The sequence below is a fragment of the Poecilia formosa genome, unplaced genomic scaffold, assembly GCF_000485575.1.
Source record: "Poecilia formosa unplaced genomic scaffold, Poecilia_formosa-5.1.2 Scaffold29, whole genome shotgun sequence".
NCBI lineage: Eukaryota > Metazoa > Chordata > Actinopteri > Cyprinodontiformes > Poeciliidae > Poecilia > Poecilia formosa.
In genome coordinates this window covers 2135211-2162613 of record NW_006799968.1, presented here as the reverse complement: position 1 = coordinate 2162613, position 27403 = coordinate 2135211, and the positions used below count along the sequence as shown (strand labels likewise).

At 37.9% G+C, this 27403-nt stretch overlaps 3 protein-coding genes across 7 annotated transcripts in view; 2 read left to right on the top strand and 1 right to left on the bottom strand.

The window, feature by feature from the left end:
* The window catches only part of LOC103135991 (RNA polymerase II elongation factor ELL2-like), a 31900-nt gene extending 22234 nt beyond the window's left edge, over nucleotides 1-9666 (top strand). Inside the window, exons 7-13 of the mRNA XM_007549060.2 lie at nucleotides 2040-2164; nucleotides 2522-2624; nucleotides 3871-4345; nucleotides 5201-5252; nucleotides 6226-6397; nucleotides 6519-6563; nucleotides 7112-9666. Of these exons, the coding sequence (XP_007549122.1) occupies nucleotides 2040-2164; nucleotides 2522-2624; nucleotides 3871-4345; nucleotides 5201-5252; nucleotides 6226-6397; nucleotides 6519-6563; nucleotides 7112-7222 (1083 nt within the window). The 3' untranslated portion in view covers nucleotides 7223-9666. The remainder of the gene's footprint in view (nucleotides 1-2039; nucleotides 2165-2521; nucleotides 2625-3870; nucleotides 4346-5200; nucleotides 5253-6225; nucleotides 6398-6518; nucleotides 6564-7111) is intronic.
* Nucleotides 9667-10458: 792 nt separating this feature from the next.
* Nucleotides 10459-22706, top strand: wdr93 (WD repeat domain 93). Of its 4 annotated transcripts, none has more exons than XM_016670031.1 (17): nucleotides 10459-10547; nucleotides 10768-10857; nucleotides 11063-11264; nucleotides 11762-11826; nucleotides 11943-12021; nucleotides 12100-12185; nucleotides 13003-13087; nucleotides 13215-13341; nucleotides 13544-13605; nucleotides 14440-14529; nucleotides 14626-14757; nucleotides 15649-15856; nucleotides 15947-16007; nucleotides 16104-16260; nucleotides 16398-16499; nucleotides 17667-17809; nucleotides 21238-22706. In XM_016670031.1, exons 2-17 carry the CDS (start codon nucleotides 10780-10782, stop codon nucleotides 21241-21243), a joined length of 1683 nt encoding a protein of 560 aa, XP_016525517.1. In that variant the 5' UTR covers nucleotides 10459-10547; nucleotides 10768-10779; the 3' UTR covers nucleotides 21244-22706. The 4 variants fall into 4 exon arrangements, with proteins under 4 accessions (XP_016525517.1, XP_016525515.1, XP_016525516.1 ...); XM_016670029.1 differs by having other exon boundaries at nucleotides 16331-16499; XM_016670030.1 differs by lacking the exon at nucleotides 21238-22706 and having other exon boundaries at nucleotides 14443-14529; nucleotides 16331-16499; nucleotides 17667-18708.
* On the bottom strand, nucleotides 18361-26801 carry LOC103135989 (gonadotropin-releasing hormone II receptor-like). Of its 2 annotated transcripts, XM_016670032.1 has the most exons (4): nucleotides 26594-26801; nucleotides 23962-24550; nucleotides 20696-20900; nucleotides 18361-19291 (listed from the first exon to the last, which is right to left on the bottom strand). In XM_016670032.1, exons 2-4 carry the CDS (start codon nucleotides 24508-24510, stop codon nucleotides 18777-18779), a joined length of 1269 nt encoding a protein of 422 aa, XP_016525518.1. In that variant the 5' UTR covers nucleotides 24511-24550; nucleotides 26594-26801; the 3' UTR covers nucleotides 18361-18776. The 2 variants fall into 2 exon arrangements, with proteins under 2 accessions (XP_016525518.1, XP_007549120.1); XM_007549058.2 differs by lacking the exon at nucleotides 26594-26801 and having other exon boundaries at nucleotides 23962-24665.
* Nucleotides 26802-27403: the final 602 nt, after the last annotated feature.

The window sequence follows — 27403 nt, the reverse complement described above, 5'->3', positions numbered from 1 at the left end:
AGCTTTACAACGCATCGACACCCCTTGCAGTTTGAACTCACGTTTTGTCACATTGTAAACTAAAAATATCAATTTATTTCACTGTTCTCGTGTTTTTCTTGTGCTAGACCATCGCAAAGTGGCGCATAGTTGTGCATGTACATTTGTATTTTGAGTTAATAATACGCTTAACAGCAAATAAATCTGCAAATAAAGTCAGATTCCGTCATCTACTAACTAATTTTTTCACACAGTCACCTTTCACGTTTTCTCACCAATTTTCATGTGAACTTTGATTGGACCATTCAACACACACACACACACACACACACACACACACACACACACACATGCTTTAATCTAAGGCATTCCATACGAGATCTACTTTCACCTCTAGTCATTTATTTGGGCTCCAATGTTATTTATAAGAGGACTTTAAAACACAAAACACTGCAGGAGGATTTATATCAAGGATCCTGTATTTTCTATAAGATCTACTGCATGAGCTGCTTCATGTTTGTGGCGTTTTGTGTGTTTCTGGGGGAATAATGTGTGTGTCTAAACAGCTGATTTATTAGTTGCAGCCCTCCAGCCTGCATGTAATCCAGAAGGCTGAGTTGTAAAAGTAAAATTACTCTCCGGTTTTACCTGCTCCTTCCATTGTGTTTTTAAATATTATTATAGTCGCTCTTGAGTTTTGTGCACTTTTCCCTGCGCCACCTCTTAGCAGCATTCATTTCAAGCCATTAGTGACCTAGTCCACGCTTTCCATTCAAAACACCAAACCAAAAACTTTTATGGGGACTAAATTGTGTATAACGGCTAAAAACTATAAACGAGCATCAAGTCTAGCAGACCAGTCTGGATTCTTCCAGCTGTTTTTGATTAATGTGTGTTATTTGTGATTTTTGTTGTTGTTTTTGTTTTTTACTGATCACATTGGTGTCCGTCTTCTGTCGTCCCTCCGCCTGTCAATGCATGTGCTTAGGGGAGTTGTGTAGGTTGTTGTTTCTAATTAGGTCAGTGCTATAATTGCCTCTTCAGAGATCCTGTTTGCTGTTGGGCGGGCCGCCGTGTCAGCAGGCATCACAAAGATGGATGTCCTCAGAGAAAGGCAGTCAAATACGAAGCTAAAGAAACTGTAGCAGGGGGACAGCTTAGCTTCTCAACATGGCCGTTTTCATCTGGTTATAGTAACTAGATGCGACTGTGGATCATTTTAATGAGAAAAGATGGTCAAAAATTCATGATTTTTAATGATAGGACTGAAATGATTAATCGTGATGAATCAATTATCGAAATAATTGTCCACTAATTCAGTAATCGATTAATCATTAATTGGAGTACACAGACCCAAAGCAGACTATTTGCTGAAAAAAAAACATTTTCAGAGCTATTAAGTTATTAAACACAAACTGCACAGATTATATATACATTTTGAATTTAAGATTTAAAAAATCGTTGACTGTCGATACGTTTTAGCCAAAACTCCTCAAGTAGTAAAGTTTTGTCTTCACCTGAATCAAATTCACTGAAGAAACGCTATATTAGTGCAATAAAATGTTTATTTTCTTTTTTTTAAAAAAGGATTTAAAACATTATTTGAATCTTTTGATGTCCTTCTAATATAAAAAAGCCTTATGTGATTAAATTAAAAATCTGTTGAATTTTTTTAATCCGTTTAATTGTCAGAATAATCGATAACTAAATTAATCAGCACAACTGCAGCCTTCGTAGTGTATCTAGCTTTTTATAAATAGTCAATAAGTAAACATTTGTCAATCCCAAACCAAATTTTGATTTCACATACCCTAGTGTAGCCTGTTTATGTATTTTTCTGAATAAAAGACTTGCGAGGCTAAAGAATTTTCCTCATAAATTGTTCTTATCTTGCATAACTTGGCACAGGTTTTGTTTATTTTTCCACACCAACATTTCCTCGTGTCGTCCGTGTGCTTGCCGTTGTTGAGCGCTCTCCTGTATTCTCCAACCCGGATGCAAGACGTCAGATCATCTTCCACGTTACTCTGCTAACGGCCAGAGTTTCCCCCGTGTTTCAGGTGGCCAGAGTGAATCCCAAAGACAGCAGCTACCTGCTGAAGGACGACTTCTACAGGCACGTGCAGAGGGACTGGCCGAGCTACAGCGAGGAGGAGAAGCAGCTGGTCAGCAGGCTGCTGTCCAGGTGAGTTAGAGGCCCGGCACCAACAACAAAACAAAAAGCAAAGCGTATGGAGTCACTAAAACTATCAATTATTCTGCAGTGAGAGCATATATATTTCTTACTAAGCTGATGCTATCTTAGCGTTGACTGTTGTTGCTGCCAGGGACCGGCTGTATTTACAGCGCCGTGCTCAGACATGGAGACTTTTTCCCGTGCTTTGAGCTTCAGACAGGTGCTAGCCCCCCCTCCTCCTGTCAGTCTCAATCATTTCTTTGTGGAGAGTGATAAATTCGTGCGTTCGGTTCAACATTTTCTGAATTCCACAGACGGCGTGTTTTTATGGCTTTATATATCCTGTTCTCTCTGTGTGTTTAACAGGAAACTTCAGCCCCACATCAGCAATAAATCACGCAACGTTCAAGCACACTTGTCAATACCTGCGACCCCCGAGGACCCAAGCGCAGCGAAAAACCCAGCTGTGGTAAATGGACGTTTTCTTGTCAGTAATCTTTATGTTGGCAGGATTCGGTAGTGGGAGTTTAATTTAAAAATGTTGATTTAAAAATCAGTCAGCTGTTATAGTGGCCCCTTGGAGTTCTGCTGCGTTGTATTTGTCCTCCGATTTGGAGATCGGATCTACGTGGTGTTGAGCTACACAGGCAAAAATAACAGCAAAGATTTGGGTTATTTAGTTTGTTGTGACACAAAAATGTGGGGCTTCGTTTTCCAAAGTCCTATTTTCATCACATTTCCTCAGAAAGTTATGCATAAATATGTTATAATTAAAATGTAGGTGGTTGTTTAAAATACAAAATGTTATTGGTACAATTAAAAATTGTCAGAAATTAAATATTAAATTTGCAATTTAGCTGTGCTAAATACTTAGTTAGCAAGCTAAGTGTAGTTAGCAAATTAAATATGAGACAACAAACTAATTAATTAACTTGCAAAGTACTTAGACCAGTCCTAAATTTATCTTAGCTAACTAGCTAACTAAATATTTAGTTAGCAAGCTAAATGTTTGGCAAAATAAATATTTAGCTTGTCAAGTATTTAGCTCAGACCTAAGTTTAGTTTATCCTGCCAATGTAGCTTGCTAACTAAATATTTAGCTTGCAGCTAAATATTTAATCTGGAGCTAAATACTTAGTTTTCAAACTAAATATTTAATTTGCAGACTAAATAAAACGGTACATTTGATTTGTTGCACAGTCCTACCTGAAATCTTAATGTCATTTTACATGAGCAGCTGCCATATTGGATGCTGAACTTGGGTTGGCTCGAAGACCTCCGACTTTTCCCGTCGGTATTCCGACTCTTTGTTTGTAATTGTTTTCCAAGTACTCATCATGTAAGTCATCATTAAACTAAAACAAGTCGCAGTTGGGGAAAAAGATCTTATTACTACACAGCATTAACATCAACAGAATAAGAGTTAACAGGAAACGCACCATTCGTGTTTCTGTGACGCATCAAGTTTAAAAGTTTCAATGATGGTTTTCACTGAAATGCTGCAGTACACGGGTTCCCTTTAATACTCTATTGCTAAACAAACGTGACTTGTTAAACACACATGTTTCTTATTTTGTTTGGTAATGTAATTCAGAGCATTGGAGATGTTGTAGCGACATTTTGTATGTAGGATTGAAGGATTTTTCTGAGAATGTTTTAGATGCAATTATTATCTCTGTTCTGTTTTTCCATTTGCCCCCCTTTTCTTCCCCTAGAAACGTCCTGTTCCCCTGGACTCACAGGAAAGACTGGCTGCGAAGAGGCAAAAACTTACAGACCAAAGGTTACACCAGTCTGCGGCAAAAGGACTCACAAACACTAAAGGAGCACATGATAATGCAACTGTGACCTTCGACCCCAGTCTCCTCTCCGTTGCTGAACCTCAGCGGATCGGTGGCATCCCTGGTGACCCCAGCAGCCTAACTGTGGCCCAAAGTGGATTTCCTTTCGAGCACGGCCCGGCTGACGGACATATTTCTGAGAAAAGAGAGCAGGACGCTAACGTTAACAAGCTGAAAACGTCACAGGGTGACTCTGATTGCACTCAGCAGCAACTCCACAACAGCCTGCACAGAAAGAAGAAATCCAAAAAGCACAAAGAAAAAGAGCGGGAAAGGTTAAAAAGTGACAAAGGAGCCGAATGGTTGCAGTCGAGTCCTGATCTCAAGCAGAACACAGAGAAACTTGACAGTAAGGCCTCTTTCTCTTCTTCTGCTTGTTTTTTTTTTTCTCCATATGTTTTCCTTAAGCCCATTTACCTTATTTGTATTTTTGGCCATCTTTGTTTCCATGCAGTATTCTTTTAATTTTGGCTGAGTCCACTTGCAGAGTTAATTGTTCTTTAGAATTTAAAGCTTATTGAGATTTTTGAATGTGTTCTTATATCATTATGCCTTTACCATTACATTACTTAAAAATGGTCTCAAAACAATATCATTGTTTATCGTGATAATTTCTGGGACAATTTATCGTCTAGCAAAATGTGTTATTGTGACAGGCGTTGTCCCTATTAATGTTCTGTGATTTACATTAGTTTTATTTATCTTTTTATCATTCTGGGATAGGGCACCAAAACTGACTCCAGCCCAGGCGCCCTTAATCTTTTAAATCCGGCCCTGGTCAGAGCTGTTGTTGCTGCACCTAACATATGAGTTTAACCACAGACCCTGACAACAGATGACCAGAGGGAGGACTTTAGGCTGCTCTGAGGTTATCTGGCAGCATTGGTGTGTTTCTGCTGTATTATCTTTTGAGCGTGGCAGTATTTGCTCCCGTGAGCCAGCCCCTCATGAGTCTTCGCTGTCTTCTGTGGCTCAGTGACTCAGAAACAGCTCCAGTGGAGCGCGGGGTCCCCCAACACCCAGGAGCTTTTAGCCCATCTGGACCGACCGAGACGTGTGGCACAATCACCCTCACGCTCCGCGGTTCTCAGGGAAACCAAAACGCAGAGCTTAGTGTTCGGTCGACAGCCGAGCTTCGTGTCGATGATTGCCCTGACTCATCTGCAGTTGATTGAATTTTCTTAATCTCGTGTGTTTGCTGCAGATCCTGACATCACAAGTGCTGCGGCCTCCGAGGAGAAGCCGGATTACGTGCTGTGAGTGTAAACAGGATGTAAAGTAACTGATCTGTGTGCCGTCTCTGCTGGTAAATGTTGTTTTCCACTGACATTAACTGGACAAAAAACAGATATTATTAATGGAAGTTTTTTTTTTCTTTGTGATGAGTCATAAGCTTATCGTGGAATTTTTCATGACTGTCTTGCTGCCATCTTGTGGCAGCAAGACTAATGAACTGCAGGAAAAGAAACGCAGATCTGAGGAACAACTTTAGAAAACAGAAACAGTTCTTGACGTGTAAGGCTTTGTACACACATAGCCGGGTCTTTATAAAAGAAAAATCTGTGTCATATTGTTAACAAAAGTAATATCACACACCCGCGATCAATTTCAGGAAAGTTTTCATCCACATGAACTCACACAGAAACGCCTTTCTGAAGCTTGTTGTAAACATGCCAAACACATAGGGGGCAGTGTAGTGCACAGCTATTACCTGTCAGCCAATCAGATTGCTTCAAAACAACCACAACTTCCTGTTAGGAATTAAACATGTTGCCAGAAAGTTCATTTGTGTAGAGATATAAGAAGGTACTTTTAAATAAATTATTAGAATAAAATGTTAATAAAACTCAAGACGATGTTGATTGGGAATTGTGTCCCAGCATAATGGCGCATTATTTGTTGCAAACTGTAATGCGTGAGATCCTCACTCTCTGTTTTTCCATGTTCTCGCAAACACAATTACAGAGTTTTCTGAGATCTCCAATTTGGTGAAAGTTTTTATAAGTAATTGTTTTTAGTTGTATAAAACAGATATTTTGTGTGGATTTTAGGCCAAAATGCAAAGAAATGTATCAGTTTTCCAAATTACCTGGCTACTTGTGGACTAAGCCTAAGATTAAAATATAAACAAAGTAACTTTTGAAGCTCCTTTATTCCTTAAAACTTCCACATCCATGCTGCCATTTTCACCTCACAGAGTGTGTGTTGGGTTTTGTGTTGTCGCTGCAGGGCGTACAGCCCCATCTCAAGTTTGGAGCAACGGCAGCGATATCAGGAGGATTTCTGCACAGAGTACGACGAGTACAAAGACCTTCACTCCCGGATCGCTGCCATAACTCACATGTTTGTTCAGCTGGGCTCCAAGATCAAGACTCTGTCTCCTGGCACACAGGAATATAAGGTACATATCTACAGCTTATCAGAAACAAGGCCTGCAGTATGAAGAGAGATGTGATGTTTTGTACAATCTTAATCAACTGCAATAAATTGGCAATTCTTTTTTTGTTTGTTTTTTTGTTTAGACTATGGAAGACCAAATACTGGAAAAGTACAGCAAGTTTCGGAAGGTAACGGCGCTTAAGTGTTTAGGTTTATGTTGGACTTGTAAATTTCTTGTTGCTCTACTTTTGTAAAAATCTTTTTCTAGCAAATTTCTAAATGTTACATCTTAGTAAGCTTTGAAAATGTGCAACTTTTATCAGATTTTGTCACATTTCACCCATAAGCATCAGTAAGATGGCAGACCAAGACAAATTATTTGCAATATTTGTGCTTATGTATGATTGTAAATGTGGCTTTGGGTTACTCACCAAATCAAACATAGACCATAATTTCACATGAAGTCAAGCTGAGGCAGTAGAAGTAGGAAATACTGCCATCTGCAGGTGGGAGTTAACACTCATTTAAAATCATTGTTTTTGACCCATTTTGTTGAACATTTGCAATAGACTCACAATTATACATTAGAATGAAAAGGTGCAGCAATATGTAGATTTTGCAACTGTGGAATTGCAAAAACATGGAGGGGACCGATTGATGTACTTTAAATATAAGTGTGTGTTTTCTGTGTAGATTTGTACAAAATGTCCTGACTCGCCGTCTCCATTCTCCACAGAAGTTTCCAGACTACAGGGAGGAAAAGAAGCGCTGCGAGTATCTTCATGAAAAACTGTCGTACATCAAACAGCTCATCATCGACTACGATCTCTCCAAGCCCTCTTCATAGCATTTGTTTGCTTCTTTTTTTGTTTCTTTTAAACCATCAGCTTTGCATACCCAACCTGAGTGTCAAAGCATTTATACCAGTGACATAAACAGCTATGAAAGGAGACTTCAGCTTTTTCCACACACTTTTACTAAAGCCTCAGACGATTCTCCCGAGTTCTCATAATACAACTGAGCGAAAAATCACTGCAAGGTATTTGGTTGGAATTTTTTTCAATGTAGTTTTTGACCTTAACTTATTTACTTTGCTTTCTTTTTTGACACTTGTGAAATCATTCCTTTTATATTTCCTTATACAACTTCTGTTTTTTTTGTGTGCTTTTCGTTCTCCTAAACTTGTCTAATTGCAGTGGAAGTCATGCTTTGAGAAATAACCTTGTCTGGAGTACATGGGAGAAGCAGCCCACATGTGAACATAAATGAATCAACTTCATTCATTGCTCACAGCTTTTAAAAAGTTTTTTTTCTTTTTATTTTATTTTAGTCATAACGGTGAGTCATGGTGTGCCGGACTTTTTCACACTTTGTTACAACGGCGAACTTTGACGTATTTTATTGGCATGATCTGCCACAAAGCCATGCATAATGGCGAAATGGGACGAAAAAGGACACACAGTGTATTTTTTTAAACAAATACAGTGAAAACTCTTAAGCTGATGAAAAGCATTCCTGCAGCATAATCCTGCCACTGTCATGTCTTAAGGTTGTGCAGACTAATGCTCAGTGTTGGTTCTTTTTGTTTTGTATTTAGTCTCTTTTGGACCAGACCTTTGTAGCAAAGTCTGACCAGAAATTTCAACAAAGGCTTTCTTTCTACCTATTAAGGCTATTTTATATTGCTCAGCATGATTTTTTTTATTACTATTCCACTTCGTCCTGCTTTAAACTCCCCCTATAATGTTCTTAATGATGCTGTTTGGTCACAACTTCTTTTGTCTGACAAACCTTTGAGGCCTTCACTCAACAGCTAGAGTAGATTTTGCTTTCTAGAAAAGTGACTTTTAGAGATGTTTGTTTGCACTGGAGTTTATTTATGGAGGGCAGACCACGTTTCCAAGCCACCTTTGTCAGATTTTATTTCCATAAAGATTCTATAAAATATGTTACATTACGCTACGTTACATTGCGTTGTTTCTGTTTAAATCCCAATGAAATACATAGAGGATTGTGATTGCAGTGACACAAAATGGGAAAAGGTTTCACGTTTGTAAAGCCAGACTTATAACCAAACTGGATTTATCTTTTTGACAAGATTAAAATGACAAAATGACAAAATGTCATTTTCCATTTTATTTAGATTCCCTTTGAAGAGAACAGAAAGGGTTCGGTCGATTCACTGTAACCGACATCCGTGTTGTCTCCGAAATGCACTTAAGTACAAAGTATTTATTAACCGCATTCCTCCAGTCTCTGGAACATCTGGTTGTAAACGGACCAAAATGCCTAAACTAGCACATCTGCTGAAGTATTTTAACCTAGACAAGAAAAAAAAAAAACTTCCATTTCTTCCTTTAATTTTTTTTCTTTTGCATTAAACTACTGACGTATTTATTTTAAACCTATTTATCTCTGTCCTGTGACGTTAGTCATCTGAGCTTTGAAATCAAAGTGTTGGTAGGCATGCATCCAGGGAAATGATGTGGGGAAAGATTGAAGAGCATCATCTCATTTATTCCCGTCCTCAGATTTTCTTGCTTCTCTGGCCTTTTACAGATTGCGTATTGATTCCACAATGATCCCTGCACAGCAGATTCATATAGCCTTCATTTTTTTTGTTTTTTGTTTTTTTCTTCCCAAGACGGAATCCGTTTTGGTAGCAGTCACTCACTATTCTTGCACTTTTTTTAACCGACTGTCATCAAGTTGTCAGCGACAAAGAAGCCTTAATGTGAAACGTTTGTACGTCGAGGTTTTCAGACTGCCAATATGACAAAGAAGAAGAAGAGGTCATTATACACACACGTATCAGTCTGCCTTATTTTACCAGCAACACTTTATTAGGGTTTATTAGGTACTAACAAAATAGTAATAGTCAGTAGTTCATTTGGACATGAGAAACTACCGTCCTCATCCGTTTCATTCATATCCCCTCTGGTACTCATGAGTCCTCATAAATAAAGTAGATATTTAAGTATTTATCATCAGGATCAATGTTATGTTTCATAAATGTGTTTTCATGACCATTGATGCAATATGTGTATGTATATACATATATATATTTGTTTGTTTTTCTGAAGCATTAATGTAAAACCCCCATAATGATTTTTCCCCCTCATTCTGGACAAGTGTTGATCATTTTCAGGGGACCAGTATGAGCTGCACAGGTGCTGGAAGAAGAGCCTGTCTGAGGAATCAGAGGAGAGACTTTGTGCATTTACCAATGTTTACCTTCTATTGTTCTGGTATGAAAATTTCAAAAATAAAATTTTTAAAAATTTAAAAGTCCTAATTGCCGTAAGTCTTTTACTTGTCCTTTAAGTTTGAGACATGAGTTTGTCTTCTATTCATCTTGAATAATGTCAGCGTTTCTTTTGCTGTCACTGGAACGTCATCACACTCTCACACACTTACTAAATTTTAGAGTGACCAATTAACCAAACATGTCTGGATGTTGTACATCTGTGTGCAATTTCAACCATTTGAAGTGGGAATAATGTCTGAATTTATTGTATTTTCAAATATTTTACAAGAAGCTTTGACAGGGAGTTTCACCAGTTGTAATTGTAAAGTTATATATATATAAAAAAATAATAAAATGTTGAATAACTTAAAAACTACTGCTCACATTTCCATTCACTGAGGTTGAACTAAATTTCAGTTTCTACTTATGCACACCTGGTAGACATACCTCAAATGACCAAATAAAAAGTGGTTCTAGTATTGACATAAGGCTTGAATAAAACTATATTTTTACATGCAAGACTGTTGTTAAAACCATGTATTACTATTATTCCACTTGATAAATATGCATTACGTGTCTAAATGACAAAACATTATTGAAAAGTGAATTTTTTGTTGTTAGGAAAGAATTGGAAAAAGTAAATGCGTACTTTTTATTTTATTTCATTGTTTGTTTTTTACTGTGTTTATCAAATACAATAATTTTTTTAGGTGACTCTTTTGGCCAAATGATCCGAATCTTCAAAACGAATCAAAATTCCCATCTCTAAATTCAGTTTCAGAAATGCATTTTACGGCTCAAAATAGTAAACATTATCATCCGGGTGCGCAGGCTCGGTCATAAATAGGCACGTGACTTCTGCTTGTCCTGGGTTGTCATGACAACTGCCTGACGGCGCTATTCAGGGAAGTTTCCAAAAACAAAGGTAAAACTCATATAAAGACATTATATTATTTATATAATGACAAACAGCTTCAAGCCTAGTCATGCTATTATCACCGACCTAACCGTTCCTATGATGTTCGAAGTCTATCAAGTTGTCCAGTTTGATTTTCTTGAGCGTCAAAAGTAAATTAGCTTAATATGCGGTGTGTGTACACCTATAACTCAAGAATAATTATTTTTATTATGTACTGAATGCTTAGGATACAGCAGAAATGCTAGGAGCTGGCAAAGAGTACGCCAAACCAGAGCCTGTACACGTCCCTTTTCTAGAACTGACCGATGTGGCGCAGGTAGAGTACAGTATGAATCAATATTATTGATTAAGATTGAAACTTATAAGATGCAGCAAATCAAGTAAGGATGTCATTTTTTACATTTGTTCTAATGTCTGTATTAAAGACGCATTAAAAGCTCATAAATAGGGCATGCTTTCTATTCTGTTATACAAAGTTAAGCAAGCTTTTCAATACTTTCCAATTGTGCCTTTTGCATCAGCTTCCAGAGAACACCAACTGTCTGACATGCACAGCAGACGGCAGATTTCTAGGCTTGGCTCACACCCAGGGCCTCTCTGTGTGGTGTGCTTCCTCTTTCACCCTGGTTGCAGAATGGCTTCAACCACAGCTGGAATTGATCTTCATCCAGATGATCAGAATGGCTGAGACGACCTCTCTGCTTGGGACCGTGGATGACATGGGTAGAGTGCCACTGACCTGCCACTAATCTAATGCTAAAAATGTCCATTCCTCCTTATCAGTTGTGGTACCTTGCAAAAAAGTATCCACACTTCTTAGTATTTTTCTATTTTCTGGCATTGCTGACACATATTTCAAAGTAATGCAATAAACAAACAGAAAGTACGCAATTCCAAAAGTGGAAAGTTAACAGAACCTGGGTTTTTAATGTCTTTTGCAGATAAGAGAGTTTGTATCTGTGTTTAGTTCCCATAAATAAAATCCCTTAAAATGCCTTACATGGGTCTGTTTATAAAATGGATTGAAGTTTTTTGTTGTGGTATGACAAAATATGAAAAAACAACTATAATTTTATTAGACATTGTAGCAGAGCGTTTTTGTCAAATTAATATATTCCTTAAAGACAGCACATGCACTGAGAGTTTCATAAGAATCTTAAAGTTTTCTTTGTTTTTTTTTGTGTCATCTGGAAGTCAATATCTATGTGTTTAATTTCCAGGTGTTGCCAGAGTGTTTGGGTTTCACTCGGACACTGTTCATCTTCTCAGTGTTATCAACGCAATGGTGGGTATATCACTTCCAGCTAGCTATTATTTTGTTGTTTGCTAGCTTCTTTTAGGATATAGTTCTTTTATACTACTTAAGCAAAACCAAGTTAATAAGAACAAATAATTTTTCAGGAAGATGTCACTGTAAGAAGCATTTTTCTGACGTTTGACCTACATGAAGGGGGGCATTACGGAGCTGCATCAGTAAGCTGTAAGTAACTTCTTTCATAGCACAAACACGTATGATTAGACCTTTACATTAAACTGCTGATTTCATTCATCTTTGCAGGCAATGGCGTATTGTGGCTAGAGGTCTATCAGTTTCCTGTAGAGCAATGGCTGAAAGAGCTAGAGACGGTGTCATCACAAAACAAGGTAAAGACCAGTGATCTGTTCTGACCTTGGCTATGTTAGGTAGATTGCAAACTCTTTATACATGGTGCATATGTAATTCTTATTTGTTGTGAGAAAAGGAACTATTAAGCTTCTTAAAAAGTCTAATCTGGATACCTCAATATCTAACCAACGCTCTTCTGACACTTTATCAATAGATTTACTCCGTATGTACAAGAAACAGAAGAGGTTCTTCAGTTCTTATTGATCACTGAGACAGCATTGGTGAAACATTTAAACAATATGTCTTAATCAACAGTGATTAACTTCTGCATTGGTTTTAGTGGTTGTGTTGTGGTATGACAAAATATGAAAAAATAACTATAATTTTATTAGACATTGTAGCAGAGCGTTTTCGTCAAATTAATATATTCCTTAAAGACAGCACATGTACTGAGAACCTCTGTGGTTTGAGGTTCCACAGAGTTCTATTGTCAAGATGCTTTCATCCACCGATCTCCTCCTGGCCTAAGCTGAGCAGCATTGCGAAATCTCTCACCATTTCTATGCAGATGACACACAACGTAATATTTCTGTCATGGTCACGGTCCCTTAATGAGTGTGTGTGGGTCAGAATTTACTCCAGGTTAATGCAGAAAAGGCAAACATCATTCCAGATTAGCCTAAGGTCTATAAAGCATCCAAGAAACATAGGTGTAGGACCTTTATTTGAACATCCTCCATTTTTTGTTACTAAATCAGCCTTCTACTGTTTTAGAGACATTGGTAGAATGGGCGCCACGGGACTTATTATCGGTAAAAGAAGTCACACTTTTCAGACACTTTATCAAATCCTCAGGATGAAAATGTAACTAAAGGATCGGGCATGAAATGGTCTCCTTTTACACTGATGATGAAAATCTCTCCACCTACACTTCCAACAGGTAAAAAAAATATATATATTGTAAATGTTTTTACTCATTAGAACTTTGATCCACATCTGTTCTTTCAGACTTACGTGACTAATTCGTATATATAAGCACATCTTACAAGTTCTTTGCTGATTTGCAGGAAAGCCATTGGACTTTTTGACACACTGTTTGACTGTCGATATAATCAGGAGCAGTGGTCTTCACAAGGAACAATCCTCCTTCAGTTCAGACGCTGCAACAACAAAGAACACACATGAAAGCCCGAGGTGCGTATAGATTGACACTAATGCGATTAGAATCAGACTGCTTCTCTCTTTTGTAAGGCTGGTTTAAATTTAAAACATATTAAACACATTTTAAAGGCTGCTGCACACAAGCAGCTTTTTTTATGCTTTTGTGTCATTTTCATTGGGCCGAAAGCCTCTAGACTCTAACAATCGTCTTGTTCTGCATTGTCTCTTCCACCAGTTGCACTCAGCACTTTCTCCTGCCTTGCGATGGGCCAACTGGTGACAGTAAAGCAAACCCAGGTTTGGAATTCAAAGGGCGCTTTGTTGCATTCTGTAATAGCTGAATACTGTGATTTATACAAAACAAAACAGAGACATTCACATGCACTCATCGTTTTGTGCATGTCATCTCATATCTGTTCATTATTAATCATTAACGTCGATGTTGGCCGTTGTTAGTGAATTTTGAACACATTGTTATTGTTCTGATAAGTAAAATTGGGCTAATATTAATAATCAATTTAATAATGATATCAGATATTCGATTTTAGAATATCTGATATTCTAAATATATCAAGTATCTGCTATTTAGTTTTTCTAAACTAAATATAAAATAATTAATGTAAGGTCAAATATCTACAAAAACACTCTGAATAAAATCTTCCAATGCAAGTAGCAAAGCAGCCAAGAAAAATAGGTACAGAACCTGTATTTGAACATCCTCCAGTTTTTGTTTTTTGTTGCTATATCAAGCTGCTATTATTTTAGAATATTTGAACATTTGACTGCGCTCTCTAAATTTATTTAAATTAGTTGGTTTATTAATGTGAACCAAGCTTCTAAGAAAAGTGTCAACCTTTTTGGATAGGGTTGACGCTGAAGCAACCTCTTTCACCGATGCTAGTTAGCATCCATGCTAACTAGCATGTCAGTTCTTTGCAACGTGCTAAGAAACATTTACCTTCAATTTAGTTGATGTGCATGTATGTATGATTTTAGACCTTTTTATTTTTATTCTATCCTGAAAAAAAATCACATCTATTAACAACCCCCCCCCGGCCCCCCCCAAAAAATGATCATGAATGCTTCTGTTATTAAAACACCAAACTGAAGCGAACATATCGTTTTTCTCAGCAGGACTCCCTGTGGCTGTCGCTGTGTGGTGGAGTGGATCCACTAGTCTCCTTCAGTATTTGCTGCAAAAAACCCCAAAGAACAAATCAGGAAGAGCATCTAATTATTTATTTATTTAAAATATTAAGAATCTGTACACCTTGTTGTAACAAACACTTGTTTTTTGTTTGTTTATTTTTGCAGCAGATGTGGCACCCGTGCCAGAAATGCTGTGGCCAAATGCAAAGGAAATCCTCTGCTCGGCGGTCAGCAGATGTACTTGCTTAATCGCTCTCGGGCTTGAGGATGCTACTGTGTACATCTGGAACAGACAATCTGGTGAGCAAACCTTACAGAGAATCTCTATTTATTCACCTGGCAGACTGGAGAAAATTATGTTGTTGGGTTTTTTTTGTTTGTTTTTTTTTTTTTTTTTTGTCCTTTTCAGAAATAACTATTCTCATTGGAAGTGAAGTTGTCACAATGGCACATTCATGGACATCCAGTCATCTTTAGCTTTAGAGCTAAACTCAGACATCTGTCGTTTTATTGACACATGACAAACTTCTGTTAGTTTAATGCGGCATTATTTAAGCATTATTTTTGAATTTCAGAAAAGCATTTGATGCTGTCAGTCATCGAATTTTGGTATAAAGGTTGTTTAGTTTTTACGACAGAAAATTAGAGCCATGCTAAGACAAAATAAAAATAAGAAAATAGCGAAAATAAAGTCAAAAAATTGCAAGACTAAAGTCATAATATTGGGGGAATAAATCATATGAGTACATAGCTATAAAGTCATAATGTTATGACTTTATTCTTGTAATATGACTTTATTCCCTTTCAAGTTTATTCTCATAATATTATGACTGTATTCTCATCATTTTATGACTTCATCCTCTTAATTTTAATTATTTTTTATTTTGTAGTTCGGTCCTGGGATTCCACCATAAGTTTTAATCAACTTACTTACTTGATTGCCTTTACAGTTAAACAAAACCTAAACCTATAACCCTGTAGCCCTAACCCTACCCTGGTTAATATTTTCTGAATGACTCAAGAGGTTTTGCTTCTTGGTCTGATGATTCACATTTTGTTATATATGTTTACTTAAGACATAAACATAAACATGTTTATGTCTTAACATAAATATGTTTATGTCTTAAGTAAGGATTGGGGACTGTAATTAGTAAAATATTTAATTCTTACTTTGTCTTGTCTTCCCATTAGGATCCCCGGTCTCCGTTGTTCTGGTACCAGGAGAAACCATCGCCTTCTCCAGGATACAGTTTGTTGATAACTGGTCTGTTCCTGCTCAGGACTGTGATATCATCGGTACAGAACTGGTCGGTATGCTGGTGTCGTGTAAAAACGGAGCAGTTTACATGGTGACTGCTGGACTAGGCATGCGGTCCAGCACCATCCAGCTCTTCGAAAGGTTACCTAAATTTTACGGATTTAACACTTTCCTACCGAAACAAAATAAATATGATGTATTGACACATTTATTTTCTATTTAATATCACAGACCAAAAGACAGCAGGGATCTCCCGACTGTTGCTATACCTGTGCCTTTCCTGCAGGCTGTGGTAGGAACACATAATCTGTTGGATGACAAAAATGCACCGTTTTTCAACCAGTATTATTCTGGACTGCTGTATCTATGTACTGCTTCTATTTTCTAGTCACTTATCATGCAAAGAAGTGGGAAAATGTTCCTTACAGAAGCCATCAGCAGAGAAATTGTGTGCTACCTGACTCTTCCGACATCCCACCAAACTGTTTCACTCTACAATCCCATTTACACGCTAAACGCCGAACGGCGAGCGCTGTTCATACGAGGTGATTATTACAACCTTGCGTATTGCCTAAAAATCATTCCCACAGCTGAAGGCTTTCATTTGTCTGCCAGGTGACCAGGAAACCAGTGATCTGTTGGACAGCCTAAACCAGAGTCAGCTCTTTGTCTTCTATTTCAGTCAGTCTGACATCATTAAGCCTCACATCGATTGTCCCAGACAGCCAGCAGCATTTCACCATGGTACCCTGGAGGAAATATGCAACATCTATCTTGAGCAAAGGTTAGGTCTCCAGACGGTGGCTGATTTGTCAGTCACCACCGTTGATCTAAATGGAGTCATTTTCAGTTTGGGACTTGACCACATTTCACATCATCATTGCTTGGTAATTGTGGTTCACTCTGTCTATATTTAAACACTTTGGAGTGTCTTCTTAAGATTGACACTCTTGTTTTTGGACTAGGCCACTCCTAAGGATTCATGCTTGCTGGTGTGGTTTGAATATTTGTCCTACTGCATAACCAAAGTGGGTTTGAGCTTCACTTGACGGCTGGACGTTTTTCATTCAGGATTTTCTGGTTGAAAGCAGAACTCCTGCTTCCATGAATTTATGGCAGATGTAATGGAGTGAACACCTTCAAAAAAAAAAAAAAAAAGTTTGTTTGTCTCCACAGAATGTTTTCTCAAAAGTCATCAAGATGTTCTTGGCAAACATGAGAGGGACCTTTGGGTTGTTTTTTTGTGGTTTTCACTTTGGGACTCTCCTCTGTGTGGCGTTTCTGCCCAGTCTCTCTTTCTTATTACTGAATCATCATAAATGCTGACTTTCATGCGGAAAGTGAGGCTTGCAAGCTGTCTGGCCTTATGAGTGAGACGTCGATGTACTTACAGAGTAATTTTGGTCTGAAGGTTCACCCCTGCTCTCTGGTTTCTTTGTGGATCATGACTTTCCGTGTGATTTGATGGAATCCCAAAGCCTTAAAAACAACTTTATAAACCTCAACAAAGTCGTGCGTAGACTTTGTTTCTCGTCTGCTCTTGATTTCTTTTTCACAGTGGGGAAAGATGTGCCGATTCTCTTTAGATCTTTTAGCCTACTTCATGTTGATAGGGGCTATTTAAGTCACTTTGAACAGGTCAATTTAACAAGGGGGTGATTTCTTCACATAGAGTCAAGTTGGTTTGAATACATTTTAGCAAAGAAAAAAGAAAAAAAAAGTGTTGGTCTAGTTTATCTTTGATTTTACTATCATTTGATGATCTGAAACATTAAAGTGTGGCAAAAAACGACAACCAGAAGGACCCTGTAAAGGAGCAAACATTGCATCACAACTCTATATGCACATATATACAAATGTTTACAGATTTTATTCCCAGAATGAATCAGATCAAACAACAGACACGTCACATATTTACACTGCAGCTGCTTTCTCCTGTTTGTCTCCGCAGAGCGCAGTCTGTGGAAGAAAGGAACAAAGCTCTTGAACAAACATGGGAAAAGATGCAGGAAACCGCGTCGGCGTTGCAGCGCGCACATCGGAGCCACAAACATCACAAGAACGTCAACAAATGAGTTACTGATAGGATGTGAAATATGATATTTTTATTTCTTCAGAGCCACCTACTTTTGTTCTCAGCACTTGTTTGAACTCAGTAGCAGCACAGGAGCCATCAGCTAGTCTGAGTCAGACACAGTGGATTCATTTCATTTGTAGCTACTGACAGATTAGAATTTGCAAAACGCTGCTCACTTTCATAAAACTTATTTTTTAAGAATAAAACGGCTGAAAGAAGAAAAAAAAGACTGCATCCTGAAGCTTTGCTCCGTATTTAGTATCAGGGTTGGGCGATGCGGCTTAAAAATAAAAACAGATTTTTTTTTTCATGCAAGATTCAGTTTCTGATTTTGTTAGATTTTTTTTTTTGTGTGTGTTTTATTTTCTACAAAAAGAAATCTCAAATGACAGGAAATATTTTCAAAAAGTGGCTTTTATCTCAATCATCCTTTATGTGAGTTGAATGACGGAGTGCCAGGGCCAGGCTACGAGATTGCTTGTCTAATTAAGAGAAGATAGCAGAATAATACTGGCAGAATAAAGACGCAAAAAAAAGTAACTTAAAAAGAAATAGCTTCAGTGATACATTTTTTGTTGATTTTTGTGGTGGAGTACTCAGAAAATGACAGCTTTGTTATCCTAATATTGCAACTTTGTTCTGATAATATTAAGACTTTTATCTTGTATCGTTTTGACTTTATTGTCATATGACTTTATTTTCTTATTACTACGACTGTATTCCCATAAATTTAACACTTTATTCTAGTTAAAAAATACATTTTAGCTTGACCTTTATATTTTGTCATAGAGTTGACCTGAACTCAAAGTCCAAATAAATAGAAGCTGACAAAATAAGGTGGCGCCGCCGACATCACTTTGAACTATAGAAACCCAAAGAATGCATTGGTGTGGGGGGGAAAAAAAAATCCAGCCTTCAAAAAGCAAAAATGTGACTAGTTGATCAAATCGAATTATCGCCCAGCCCTGCTTCTCATCATGTTTCTCACAAGATGCTCTCTGGACTGGACTGCTGGAGATCTCTGTCCTCTGCCAGAAAGCTGCTGCTTAGTGAGGGAGGCTCTGCTTTCCTGTGGCTGTCGCTGCAAAGCACCAGCTTTTCCTGGCTGAGGCGCCTCAACTCTCTCCTCAGGGACAGCGAGAGGGCCGGCGATGTGAATGATCCAGTTAAGACGGTGGTGTTCTCCGCGTCGCCGGCGGAGGCGGAGTTGGGGTAGTACCTCCGGAGCCCCTTCCTGAAGTGGATGGTGAACAGGCCGTAGATCAGAGGGTCCAAGCAGGCGTTTACCAGCCCGAAGATGAACAGGATGTGGGTCAGCGAGTGGGACACCTTGTCCTCCAGGTGGTCGGGAAAGAACCAGTACCAGAGGCCCAGCAGGTAGTACGGAGTCCAGCAGACGATGAAAGACGAGACGATCACGACGCTCATTTTTAACGTTCTCATCCGGGCCTTGGGGATGTTGTTTTTGGAGCACCTCAGATGTACTCCGCTGGTGGGCACTGGGGAGAGACGAGACTGGAGGTTTAGAATGAGACAGACAGGTTTACTGTGGTGCAAGATTTGTTGAACAAAAAAAACATGATTGTTTGTTCTATGAGCAGGACATCAGGTTATTTCAGAAGTGGTGCAGTGATGAAATGAGAGCTACTTTGTAGAGGTAAACTAAAGTAATTTTATTCATGCAGCACATTTTCAGCAACAAACCAGTTGAGGCCTCAAAGCTGCAAAGTCAAATACACTGCTCAAAAAAATAAAGGGAACACTCAAATAACACATCCTAGATCTGAATGAATGAAATATTCTCATTGAATACTTTGTTCTGTACAAAGTTGAATGTGCTGACAACAAAATCACACAAAAATCATCAATGAAAATCAAATTTATTAACCAATGGAGGCCTGGATTTGGAGCCACACACAAAATTAAAGTGAAATGTTCCCTTTATTTTTTTGAGCAGTATATAACTTTTATAAACAATGTTTTATTTTTTTTTTACATATTTGTTAAAACTGTTCGTATAATCGCCCAGTCCTGAAACAGATAATCTGCAAAAAAACAAAAAAAAAAGAAAATCGAGCTCCTCTTCCTTCTCCCTGTGCTCCCAGTACCAGATAGAATCAACCAATCAGAGCCAGGAGGAGGGTCTTAATGTTGTTAATCATGCTCATGTACACCCCTCCTTACTCTCTGCTGCTCTACATGAACAAAACCTTGTGAAATTGTTCATCTTACCCATCAAGTAAGTTAGAGAATAAAAGCAGGTAATTTGCATCCAGTCTGTTTTTTAGGTTAGTGGTTGTTTGGGTTTTGATCATTTCCTTGTTCATTTATGTTCTATAGGTCATATTCAGTTAATTTTTCTGTTCATTATTGTTAGAAAGATGTTGCCATTTTAGTTAATTTCTTTTGTTGCTCTGTTTTTAGTGCAATTAAATACATTTTCCTAAAGCTGCGTTAGTCATTTCCCCTCGGTTTGTAGCTCCTTTTGAGTCTAAGCAAAGTAATTCTAAGCTTTGCTTCCAGTAATTTCGCTCTCATATATTCCGTAAAATAAACAAGTCTCTGCCACGTTGCACTGCTACTGTTTATGCGAGGAGCGGCCAAATGTGCCTTACAAGTCGTAATTGGGATTAGTCGGAGTTGCTCCCTGACTTCGGAAGGCGTTCCAGTTGATTTTTCCGACTGGGAAGCCTAAGTTCAGCTCCGTTTGTGTTAACCGTCTCCCTCCTTCAGTTTTCATGCTTTACGTTCTTCCTCGGCTGCTCCACATCTCCTCACATGAATTTATCCGTTTCCTTCGTCATGCTAGAGCCGTGTCAGCTCCCTTGCAGAAAGCGTTGCCGGTGCTATCTTTTTTTTGGGAACGTAGCGAGGCAAACCGATTCACTCAAGTTCAGACTTACGGTTGTCCTTTTTCAGCCGTTTGGAGATCTCGTGGAAGATCCTGGCGTAGCAGGTGATCATGATGACCAGCGGCAGCAGGAACAGGCAGGAAAAGGTGAACATGTTGTAGGCCGTCTCGTGCCAACGCGTGGCAAAGCTTCCCCACGTGGTGCACTGGGTGAACTTCTCAGGATGGACGATGGTTACGTTGTGAAACAGGAAGATCTGAGGAGGAAAGTCATTTTAGTCAGTTGAAATGACTGGTCCAGCATTATGTTTTTTTTTTTATTGTTTTCTAATTTCATAATTCACTGGTGTGTTCACATGCTTCGCCTGGGCAAACAGGAGTGAGATCTGTCTCACCAAGGAGCTCAAAGGTCGTGTGGATTGATAGGAACTTCCATAACTGGTGTGTAAAATAGTTGCAGCTCATACTGCGATCTGCTGCCAAGTCCAACATGGATCATTGTCTTCTTACATGATTTTATTTCTCTGTGACAGATTGTTTTCCTACTTCTTCACCTGTCACACACTTAGCTTCACTTTTTGTCTTCTTTTTCAAGGCTAAATGAAAATGTGGCGCAACCCGAGGATTTATGCTAACAGTCACTGCTGTGAAATCTCCACTGGCAGGGTGAATCTGTGTGGGAAAAGTAGCAGGGTGCAACTTTCCTCTCTTTTTCATGGCATAACCCAACAGCAGTCTAACACCCCGTAGCTCCTCACTATGAATCATACCAGCCATAAAGTTGGGAGAGACCGTGGTTTGGTTTATTTACCTCATAAAAACTCAAGAGTGGACATTTTACAGTATCCTGCAGATTTATTCATGCTTTTCATCTTTTCTTAACAACATCAGTTGATATATTTTATTGGGATTAAATGTGAGAGGTCTTTTTTTGTCTTTTTTGACAAGCAAACACTGAACAGCTTAGGGTGATTTCAGCCTCCCATGACTTAATACTTAATCCACCTTTCACTGTGTTTTTGATGTCTGTCAGATTTATACATCTAGAGACTGAATTTTTTTTGCCCAAATAGTTTAAACTCAGACAAATTTCCAGTCTGAGTCTTTGAAAAATGATTTTTGAGTCTTTCTGGATTTTGGTCTAGACTTTGACTGGGACATTATAACACAGGAATATGCTTTTCTAAACAGAACTACTCAACAAGTTGACCAGAACAGTCTGGGTGAAAACTTTATTTTTTATTTTTTTATTTTTTTTTGTACTTTATCGCTCCTAAGCAATGAGATCTGGAACATTGTTTATGTATAACTCTGAAGATACCTTCAGAGAATATCACTGCAAAATCAAACACAACGCTTGACTTGAAATGAAAAGTTTGCGTTGATATGCTGGCTAAAGATTTCCGCTTCTGCGACATCTGCTCAAAGGAAACTGTTCCAAGATCTTGTAGTTTATTCAGATGGAACTTTGTAGGTCCAGCTTGTGCTGACATGTCATTTCAGAAAGAAAAGATTCCCAACTTTCAAAAAGCCAAACATCTTCAGGGTTTTTTTATTTTATTTATTTATTTATTTGGGTAGTCATGAGCTTTGACATTTCACATGGTAACTGGAGCATGATATGCCGTTTCTGTGACTGTGGGGATCTTCTGTTCAGAGTTACATCATTTGACCTCAAGAGTGAACATCATAGGGAATCCAACTTTGCTAAGAATCACAACTTTCATATCTGTTATTTTACTCCAGAATAATCCTTCTCATTCCTGCTCTACACTCTAAAATTTGTATTTTGAGCTAATCAGCAGTTTTTAGATTTATACTTCCATTCGTTTATTGTAAAACTCTAAAATATATTATGCTCTATTGCTTTAATGCCTTTTCTAGTGCTTTCATTTTCTTGATGCCTAAAATAATCGAACTGAAACTGATTTGTGTTGCCTTAAAAAAGTATGCATACCCTCAAAACACTATTTTTATTTAGATTTTATGCGCCACAACAATACAAAGTTGCGCACAACTTGAGCGTAGTGAAATGGTCACATGCTTTTTGAGCATTTTTCAAATAAAGATCTGAAAGGTGTGGCATGCATTTGTATTCAGCTCATTTAAAGATGGAGCCTGATACCAAACTTCGTGACGGGTTTAAGTCATGCACCGTACCAATACGGCCTTTGCAGAAGAGTGTCGAAAAGAAACAACGTTTCTGGGTGTGCGTGTCTCATCTACAAACAGACGTCACACTTTTCCGATTTCAGTTGTAACCTTTGAAAACTGTTTCCTTTTTGCTGCATGCTACTTTGTGTTGTTCTGTTATATAAAATCTCTGTTGCAGTTCTGTAAAATGGATTGAGGTTTGTGCAAAAAATGTTTTTAACATTTTTTCAAGGCACTTCCTTTGTCGGTAAGCTGACATTTATTGGTCTGATGCTGATAACTAAGGCAGATAAAGCGCAATTAGTGCAGACTTCCATCGATAACTAACCACTGGTTACCTGAACGCATGGGATTTGATTTGGTAGTTAGAAGGTGGTTAAAGATTAGCTCAAATAGAAATCTTTAAAATCACATGCACATAGGCCTGAAATGATTAATTATTGAAATAATTATCAACTAATTTAGATTAATCATTAACTACAGTATAAAGACTCAAAAAAGAACAACACACTCAAAAGCAGTAATTAAGCCAAAACTGTATAAAACATTTGTACATTTGCATTTGTAGTCTGTAAATATTTCTTAACCAGAACTCCTCAAGGAGACCAGTTGTGTTGTTATCTTTTTCATCCATCCATCCATTTTCTGTATACCCTTGTCCCTTAGTGGGGTCCGGAGGGTTGCTGGTGCCTATCTCCAGCTAACGGGGCGACAGGCGGGGTCACCCTGGACAGGTTGCCAGTCTGTTGCAGTGTTATCTTGTTCAAATTCTATAAAATACAAAATCTCCTATTAAGCACATTTTGCTATCCAATTATAAATCATTTAACGTAAAAATGAATCAATAAATCTACAATTTGTTTATGTGCATCTTTAATGTATTTCTAATATTTTACATAAAAAAGCCTTAAGTGGTTAAAAGAAATATCTGCAGAATGGGCCAATATTTTTTTCCATCCGATTAATCAATTAATCATCTGAATAATCGGTTACTAACACAATTGACAGTTCCAGCCCGACATGCACAGTAAAACCAAAACACCTTTTAGACATATTTGGCTTTCTGAGAGTGAAGTAACTAAACGGTACGTCTAAAAATACATGAGCGCTGACATCAGACCTGACCTTTTAGCCATGTTGCCTTCCAAGCAGGACTGACCTTACCTGAGGGATCGAAAACACCACACTCATTCCCCACGCTACCGCCAGCATGATCTTGTTCCTCATCCGGGCCTTGTTGATCGCCAGAGGGTTGAGGATGGCGGCCTGCCTGTCCAGGCTGATCACCACGGTGACGAAAGCGCAGGAGTACATGGCCAGCAGCTTCAGAAACATCAGCAGCCTGCATGCAAAGTCCCCAGCGAGCCACTCGACGGTGATGTTCCACGCCGCGTCCACAGGCATCACCACGAAGGTCACCAGCAGATCGGCCACTGTCAGGTTGATGATCAGCACCCTGACGTGGGATTTCCGCTTCCCGTCCCTGTGCGCCGCCCACAGCACGGCCAGGTTGCAGAAGGCCGACATGCCGCACAGGATGAACGTGATGATGACTCTTATTTTGGCCGCTGTGGTGAAGGTGGGGAGCTGCGGGACGTCCTCCGCGACTGTCAGGTTGGAAGCGGCCAAAGAGCAGTTGGAGGTGACGTTGACGTGGAGGTCCGCCACCGGGTCACGCATGGTCACTGCGGACTCACACGGAATGGAGTTCATTTCCTGTACCTTTGGGAGGAGGAAGCATTTCGACCGTTGTCTGCAACGAGAAGGATAAAAAGAGGGATTCAGCACAGGTACCAGTGGAGGAGCAGGAAGCATGTGCACACAAAGCTACAAACATGCCATGAATAACTACTGAAGAGGAGACACAAGGAGTAAATGACCAAACTGGGACATTTTTGAGGCCATACAATATAAAAATTGATTTTTATATAATATTAAACATTGGTCATTATAATTATTTATCTTAATCAAGAGTTCTAGCTTCTAAATAGAATTATTACTGAAACGATTAATCATGATTAATTATGATTAATCACAATTAATAGCGATTAATCACAATAGCAATTAATCATGATTAATCTGATTACAATTAATTGTGATTAATCACAATTAATCATGATTAATCTGATAAATCACGACTAATAATCATGGCTAATCTGATTAACCATGGTTAATCACAATTAATTGTGATTAATCTTGATTGATCTGATTAATCACGATTAATCATGATTAATCAATTGATCAATTAGTCACAATTAATTAATTCATTGCGATTAATTGATCACAATTAATTAATTGATTAATTGATCACAATTACTAATTGTGATTAACTAATCACAATTAATTAATTTATTGTGATTAATTGATCAATTGATTAATCATGATTAATTATGATTAATCACAATTAATAGCGATTAATCTGATTAACTATGATTAATCGTGATTAATCACAATTAATCATGATTAATCTGATAAATCATGACTAATAACAATTAATCATGGCTAATCTGATTAACCATGATTAATCACAATTATTTGTGATTAATCTTGATTGATCTGATTAATTATGATTAATCATGATCAATCAATTGATCAATTAATCACAATTAATTAATTTATTAATTGATCACAATTACTAATTGTGATTAATCACATTTAATTAATTTATTGTGATTAATTGATCAATTGATTAATCATGATTAATATTGATCAATTATCAAGATAATCGTCAACTAATGTAGTCATTGATTAGCCGCAGCCTCTTCACCATGTGACTGTTGTTGCCAACAGCTTAGCAGAGGTTGTCAGGGGAAGTGCTGACACGCCAGTTTGTTGGAACAGATGGGAGTTTATGCTTTAATCACAAACCTGCGCTTACATGAGTGAACAAATTAGATTCGCATCAGACCAATTTTGTTGAGCATGTGAAATTTTAAACACAGATTGGAATGTAACAGATTTATCTCAATAACTTTACTAAATGAAAAATAAGTAAAATAAATGTCCACACAGAAATGTTTATAAAACTGAGATGTGAAACATGGAGAAAAACTAATCAGGTAGAAATACTCTAAGAGGTTTTATGTATCTGCTTTATTGAGCTGAGTGCACATGCAGGAAACACTTTCTAGATTTTATTTTTTTATTAAGCATTTTGAGAACCATGTTTCATTTTCCTTCAGCTCCAAAATCACATCTTACTGTGTGTTGGCGAGTTGAATAAATTTGTTATAGAAAATACTGTGACCTTATTGGTTCTTAGAGAACAGGTTACATTCAGCATCGAGAAATTGCGTGATGAAATAAATTTTAAAAATGACAAACAAAAAAAACTACAGATATTTCAAAGCTGTGCTAACTCACTTTTGCATCTGATGGTTTTTAAACAACTTGGTTGCTTTATTTTGAATTGTAACATTATCCCACTCTGTGTTACTACATGTAGATCTACGTACAAACATAGCACTGCAGCCAGACTCTAATATCTACATGGATGCAGACATACAGTTCAGACTACATGTGTAACATTTAACGTCCTGAAGATATTTTCTTTCCACTTCTGTACTCCCACACCCAATTACCGACCGCTGACTCTCTCCACAGATGGCATTTTATTGCTCATCCACCAGGAAATTCCTAACGGAGAAATGCTTCTGTTGATCATTTTTAGCATTTCTAATCTTAAAGCAAATGAGAAAACAGACAAACAAAAATGTTTACTGCACAGAATGCATTTTTGCAATCTATCCCAAACAGAAACAAAATATCGAAAAGGGGAAATAAAACTTAAGCTTACCGTGGACGGAGGCTGTGAGGAACAGGAATGTTTGGAAATCTGTGAGGAAAGACATGCTAACGCTCTCCTGGAGAACCGCAGCGGGTCACTGTGAGCTCCTCTGCAGCTTCTGCTGCACCTTTATCTGAACATCCATCCATCATCAGAGCTGCTTCACCTACGGAGGAGTGGTCTTAACGCCAGCTCCTCACACTAACTCTCTCTCTCTTTCTCTCTTTTTCTCTCTCTCTTGTACTGGTGGATAAATCCTTTTATACCGAATGGGGAGCAACAAATGTAGCTAGCTGGTTTAAAAGGAAGACAATAGAGGTTATTTTCTTAACATGTCATTTTTTCCCTGTGGGTTTTACTGTTAGTCAGTACAGCAGCTTTAAATATATTTTTTGCAGCCATTGGGACTGTTAAGTCAATATCACTTCCTCCTAACTTTTCTTTTGAAAAAATCATAGAAAATGTGTTGTCCCCCTTCTCCAGAGATTATATATGACATATTTAAGTCATGGCTGACTTCCAAAACTGATTTTGCTTTTATATATTCCACCTTAAAAGTTTTTTCCCCTCAAACGTAAATACAGGTTTTTATGATGTACTTCTTTCAGAAATACGTTTTCATCCCTCTGGAAATTTAAGTGAGGCGACTTCATTTTCAAAAACATCGCACCAACATGAATATTTTGTCAGTTTTATTTTTTTATTTTTGTTTTTGTTCCCAATCTGTGGCAGGAAATACATTTCTATTCAACCAAGTGTTCAATGATATCTCATTGAACATGTCTGAGCAAAGCTTAATTACTGGGGTCTGTTTCCATG

What these genes read in the sequence shown, in the direction of transcription:
- wdr93 (XM_016670029.1), top strand. Translation starts at nt 10,780, where the DNA reads ATGCTAGGAGCTGGCAAAGAGTACGCCAAACCAGAGCCTGTACACGTC. An exon ending in CGGTGTCATCACAAAACAAG is followed by an intron (nt 12,186 to 13,002) that starts GTAAAGACCAGT and finishes TCAAATCCTCAG; the next exon opens with GATGAAAATGTAACTAAAGG. An exon ending in AACACACATGAAAGCCCGAG is followed by an intron (nt 13,342 to 13,543) that starts GTGCGTATAGAT and finishes CTCTTCCACCAG; the next exon opens with TTGCACTCAGCACTTTCTCC.
- LOC103135989 (XM_007549058.2), bottom strand. Translation starts at nt 24,612, where the DNA reads ATGCTTCCTGCTCCTCCACTGGTACCTGTGCTGAATCCCTCTTTTTAT. An exon ending in TGGTGTTTTCGATCCCTCAG is followed by an intron (nt 20,901 to 23,961) that starts GTAAGGTCAGTC and finishes TTTCCTCCTCAG; the next exon opens with ATCTTCCTGTTTCACAACGT. An exon ending in ACGGCTGAAAAAGGACAACC is followed by an intron (nt 19,292 to 20,695) that starts GTAAGTCTGAAC and finishes GTCTCTCCCCAG; the next exon opens with TGCCCACCAGCGGAGTACAT.